Source organism: Bison bison, unplaced genomic scaffold (assembly GCF_000754665.1).
Source record: "Bison bison bison isolate TAMUID 2011002044 unplaced genomic scaffold, Bison_UMD1.0 scf7180017864464, whole genome shotgun sequence".
Classification (NCBI taxonomy): Eukaryota; Metazoa; Chordata; class Mammalia; order Artiodactyla; family Bovidae; genus Bison; species Bison bison.
The window spans coordinates 5,632,024-5,637,968 of NW_011495025.1; the positions used below are offsets into that span (position 1 = coordinate 5,632,024).

General features: G+C 43.5%; 1 protein-coding gene across 11 annotated transcripts in view; it reads left to right on the top strand.

Moving 5' to 3' along the window:
- FAM13A (family with sequence similarity 13, member A) overlaps positions 1–5,945 on the top strand; it is a 338,691-nt gene that overhangs the window by 325,507 nt on the left and 7,239 nt on the right. For 10 of the 11 annotated variants that reach the window (XM_010860157.1, XM_010860158.1, XM_010860155.1 and 7 more), the window contains 2 exons: positions 621–716; positions 2,059–2,142. In XM_010860157.1, the coding sequence (XP_010858459.1) occupies positions 621–716; positions 2,059–2,142 (180 nt within the window). The remainder of the gene's footprint in view (positions 1–620; positions 717–2,058; positions 2,143–5,945) is intronic. The other variant, XM_010860160.1, reaches the window with a different exon arrangement.

Consider the following 5,945-nt stretch of genomic DNA (forward strand, 5'->3'; position numbering starts at 1 on the left):
TTCCGGAGCTTGAGTTCTAATGGGGAGGAGGTGATGGGGCTTCAAATACTATGCCAGGGAGCCGGGCTTGATTTCTCCTCACTGTCTATTAGAGTCTGTCCTTTAAACATTTTTGGACCCTGAGCCAGATTTTAGGGACACAGAGATGAGTGAATCCACGTATTCTATCAGCATATATTCCTTGAAAGCCTGTTTGCTTGCATTTGTCCCTAAAAACACAACACAGTTCCATAGGGAAGAGAGACATTTTTAAAAAATGATCACAGAACTGCAAGGTAAGTAGTATAATAGAAATATTAATACATGTTTTCTTCTTCCCAGGACCTAGAAAATAGTGAATCATCTGAAACTCTGAACCTTCCAGAATTTTAAATAGAAAACTAATAATAAGAATCACAGTTTTGAGGAAAAGTAATACTTCTGAGGGAGTGATTTCAAGTGATTTGCAACCAAAGTAGATATTTTAAATTTTCATTGACTCATGGTTATCAGTTTAAATAAATTTTACAAGAGTGGGGAGTCTTCAGTTGAATCGCCTGTTCTTTCTCTCAGTCCACAGCATGCTCGGTCAGCATAGCCAACAGGAGTAGGTCTCTCAGCAATCCTGTTTTGCCTTTCAGGTGAGCAAGAATGAGCGTCAGGTTATGAAGCCGCTGTATGACAGGTACCGCCTGGTCAAACAGATCCTATCCCGAGCCAGCACCATCCCCATCATTGTGAGTACTCCACGCCCAGTGGTTGACTTCCGGGCTATATTATTAGGGCACTAACTTGCCTTCTCACGAAATAACAGTCTTTCGTAGTTGAACCTGCCATTAATATCAGTGGCCCCTAAACTTGAAGGATGAAAAATTTATCAAAGACTTCAGAGGTGACATTTGCCAAAAATGAGCGAATCTGAAGCTGACAGTTTGTTCCCCTCTTGGGTGCACAAGCTTTGGCCGTATGCTTCTGTCTGACACGTGCTGGGTCAGCGTCCCTGTACTTCCCTTAGAGACAGAGCATCCGGGAAATGGTGTGCTTCGCCCAGGGGCCACTCCACACAGAGTGCCTCTCTGGTCGTAGGGGCCTCGGTTAGTGTTCTTCGCTCTGCCTCCAAGACGGAGATCCGCCCTGCTGGAGTCATACCCGGGGAGAAATCCTGTAAGGAACTCAAGAGAGGGAACTGCTTCTTTTTGGAGATGTAGGAAAGAGTGAGGTAAAGAAAAGGGAGGGCCACCATCCTTGGACTTCGCTGCTTTTGGCCTCTGAATTGGGATTTTGTCAAGAGTAAGGAGCAGCGACTGGCCCTCAGTTCTGGGAAAAAGCCTTTCGGGCACTGGCCAGCTTACCCCATCCCTCATGCCAGCCCAGCTGCGGGGGTAGTGGTCGTGCCCTTTCCAGCTCGTTGGGGACCTCTGCCTTGGTTTCAGTGCGCTCATCTCCTGGGACCCTGGGGGCTTCCTCTGTTGGCCTTTAGACTTTCTAGCCAGCATACACGGCCTCGCTTTTATGTTGTTGCTGAAATGCATATTCTTTTTAGCTGCTGCTCTTCTATTCCTGCTTTATATCTTCTTGTTTATTTCCAGGCCCAAGATGTGGTCCTTATATGTCTTATAATAGTGTATTTGTTCAGACAAACAGAGGAGGGTTCAGGGTCTTCAGTCAGGTGTGTTTGAAGAAAGCTACCTTTCTAGAAATTTCCTGCAGAATATATCAGTAAACTAACCAACAAAAGGATTAAATTTAAGGAACCCTTTTCATTCTCCAGTCAGGAGCCCTTAGTAGCCTGAAATAGGGTGAATATACAGCCTGTGTCTGTAACCTTTTGCATCACTTGATGAGCGTGCATTGTTATTTGTTGTTCTGGAAGTTATGGTCACCAGGAGGAAAGAGGGAGGAGGCAGGAATTTTTCTGTGTGTTTGGTTAACGTACTTGCATGCCATCCTTGCTCCTGTGTGGCCTCTGTGGTTGGTGGGGTGGGCGGGCAGGCTCTGCAGTAAAGCAGCCAGTTGGACGAGAACTTTGGTTTGTTTCTGGTTTCTGCCATGTAACCTGCCTATTAACACCTGTCGCAGGGTTCCCCCTCCAGCAAGCGGAGAAGCCCTTTGCTGCAGCCAATTATCGAGGGCGAAACTGCTTCCTTCTTCAAGGAGATAAAGGTGAAGACCTCCAGCTGCTAACCGCGTGCTACACCTGCCCCAGTGTCCCCCACGTCCCTCCCGGGGACGGAAAGGCGCTGTGATTGCGCCCCCTGGTGACGGCTTCCTGCAACCTCCCCTAAAACTCAGTAGCTGCTTCTAACCAACTTCAAACAGTCCTCTTTATGTTTTAGGCCAGCTGATCTCCTTCGTTTCATTTCATTCCCTCACTGTTTTGTACGTTGCTGTTTGTTTGCTTTTTACTTTGCTTGTGGGGATCTGTCTTGTTTTACAGTGTTTTTCGTTTTGTTTCCCCTTGGAGGAATGGATTTTCTGTACTCTGAAATTTTGTCAAAATAACTATTGGATAACTTTCTTTTTAAAAAAAATATCTCATTTACTGAGTTTATAGAAAACAAAAATTAACAGAGGCAATATATGTAGCATGTGATAAAAAATAATGATTTTATAGACAAAAAACTTACTTTTCTTTGACAGATTTGCGGGTATAGTTTTACCCACTCTCCTCCTTCCTCTTGCCTTCCCCCTGGCACATTTCGCCCTTGGTGCTAATTTCATAATCTGTTCTTGATCTGTGAATGTAGGCTTGTGACAAGCAGTCGACTAGAACATACTCTCTGATCTTTTCCCCAGCAGTAATCAAAGATTGTATGCAGATAAACCTTGTCTTCAGTGGCTACTTTTTGCTCGAATGGGGGTACCCTCTGTGTCCAGACAGTTGTAGAGACCTAACTGGCCCGGACTAGAATCAACCTCTTTCGTATTTTTGTTTCTAGACAATTGAACACACTGACTGCCATACACAGGGCTCTAGAGATGAAAAGACAAAGATTTTTTTAAAAATCAGTGATTGTTTTTTTAGCAGGTAAGTCAGAAGGGGGAGTAAAACTCCAAGGAGAAGTGAGTTTTACGAGTTTCACTTTTGTCATATTTCTGTGGCAGCCTCAATCCTGGGGTGTCATTTATTTAATGAACTTAGAAATAATTATTTCAAAATGTGGGGGCCTTGTTCCCGTAAGAACCACTCCATTTTCTTGCCCGGTTCTTCCGCTGTATTTGAGGTAGGGAGCCAGAAGCTACAAAGCCGTCCCTTCTCTTTACTCTGTTCTTTTTTACCTCTCAGGGAGCTTAACTACCTCATAGCCCTCACTTTAAGGTGTTAGACAATGATTGTGCTCCCTATCCGTATTCTCTTCAACAGAACTTGTTTATAAAAAATTCTGTAAATGTGAAATTTAGGCAGATTTGCTCCATTGTATCTTCAAAATTAGAGCCATTTTCTCACAATAAGACTTGATGTTAATGAAATAAGACAAATTTTGTCTAGCTGATCGTTTCACACAAGAATTAAATCACCATAATTGAGGAAATGGGGGTGATTGTGTGTGTGAAAACCAGCATATTGCTCTTAGAAGCTTGAGCTAAACTGTTCCTAGATAAAAATGTGTTCTTTAACACATCCAAAATATGACACTTAATAATTACCTCATGAAACAAATGGTAGATAAATGAATTAAGCTCTTTTTAAAAGAGGATGTCCTTCCAAATCTTGTCCCTGAGCTCGGTTTATTTTTTTCACAACTATGTTTTGGCCATGGCTCTTCTACTGGCCCTCATGATGGTCACAATTTCCGATAATTGTGAAATGATTACATTGTTCTTGAAAATCGTGTTGTCCTTCAGTTCATTTTGTCCCAGTTGGCCATGTTTATCAGCATGAATTTGGATTGTATTAATTCTCAGCAGTTCTGATACATTTTAGGATTTGGTGTTTGTATGTGCAGAGATTTATCTAAACTGTTTGAAAACTGTCCCTGGTTTTAAATGTTTATGGGAAGACACCAGCTGTGTGTAAAATAGCTAAAAACTAAGTAGTTTTTATAACTACCATTTTTTTAAATGCTCAAAAACAATATAGTAATTATACAATGTGTAATTTTAGAATGTATATGTTTAATAACTATAAAATGTCATAATTAATGAAAATCATTATTATTGTGTGACTTTCTGCTTAGGGGCTTAGTTTGACCTCCAGAGCAATGTGGACTAAGCTTACAGCTTCTTCCTGAGAGCACTTCCATATTTGTAGCCACTGGCCCTGCTCACTCCCAGCAACACCCTGTGAACACTCTTCCTCCAGGTTCTTACTCTTTCTCGTGTGACCTGGGCTCCAGACCTTCCCAGTCCTATAGCTCTGCTCTCTACACACACACACCAGTCTATCTGTATCCCTCTTAAAAACGGATACCCAGAACTGAATATTATTCCAGTGGTTTAGCAGGACAGTGGACCAAGGACTAACCCTGACCTCGATCTAGATGACTAAGGCTCTTCAGTTCTCCAGGTCTATGCCTACGTGACTGTCAGCATGCATGAGTTCATCTTAGTCTTTCTAGGGCAGGGTGTCTCAACCTCAGTACTATAAACATTTGTCCCAGATAACTCACGGTTGTGGGGGATCTGGCCTCCCCCACTCCAGTATAACAACCAGCAATGCTCCAGACTTTGCCAAAGGTCCCAGAGGGGGCAAACCTGCTCCCAGTTGAAAGCCATGGCCTGTGGTCCCATCTCCTTTTCCAAGGATTACTTAGTGTCCATGTGTCCAGATTTTTTATTTTGTAATCTAATTATAGGACCTTGAAGTTTTCCAACTTCTTACTTTTCATTCTTCTATCCCAGACTTATGAAATAGATTACGTCTAGGTTTTATATTGGAGAAGGAAATGGCAACCCACTCCAGTATTCTCTCCTGGGAAATCCCATGGACAGAGGAGCCTGGCAGGCTACAGTCCATGAGGCCGCAAAGAGTCGGACACGACTGAACGACTTCACTTTCACTCTTCACCTTCATGCATTGGAGAAGGAAATGGCAACCCACTCCAGTGTTCTTGCCTGGAGAATCCCAGGGTCGGTGGAGCCTGGTGGGCTGCAGTCTATGGGGTCGCACAGAGTCGGACACGACTGAAGCGACTTAGCAGCAGCAGCAGGTTTTATATTCTAACACACTTACCCACTGTGTCATCTACACATTTAGTGACTATATTTGGTGCCGTATCCAAGTGGTTGACAAATACTGAAAAGGCTGGGTCAAGTACAGCCTCCTGGCTCGAGGCTTCCCTGCAGATTTACGTCAACATTGCAGCGACACTCTGCATAAATGTTCACAGTCAGCTTTCCTTTCACAGTCATTGTCCCTCATTCTTTACTGAAATCCAGATATCCTGCCAATCCTATCAAAAAAGGGAAAATGGCTAGCTTTCCTGATTTGTGTTCAAGAAACCAGTGTTAGTCACTGTTGAGCACTGATTGTTTTTCAGTTGCTCATGTGTTATCTAGATGTTGATACCTTCTAGAATCTACTCAGTATCCACAGCAACCTGATGGTCTTATAATCTGAAGATGTGTTTTGCTGTTTCTTTTGTCCTGTGTTTTCCACAGCTTACTGAGAACAGCTTTGTGTAGCTTTGTCTCCGAAAACGTTGATTCTCCCTTCTGTGCAGGGTGTAGTTTCCGTTTGTTGAGTTCTCTCAAGACCTTGGGATCTGATTGGTAAAGCTTGGACCCCTGACTTCATTTCTTATCTGTCTCGGGCAGTGCCAACCAGGGTTCGATCCCTGGGTTGGGAAGTTCCTCTGGAGAAGGGAATGTCAATCCACTCCAGTATTTGTGCCTGGAGAATCCCATGGACAGAGAAGCCTGGTGGGCTACAGTCTGTAGGGTCGCAAAGAGTCAGACACGACTGAGCGACTAACGCACATAACACACACACACACACACACACACACACACACACCTGTCTCTAC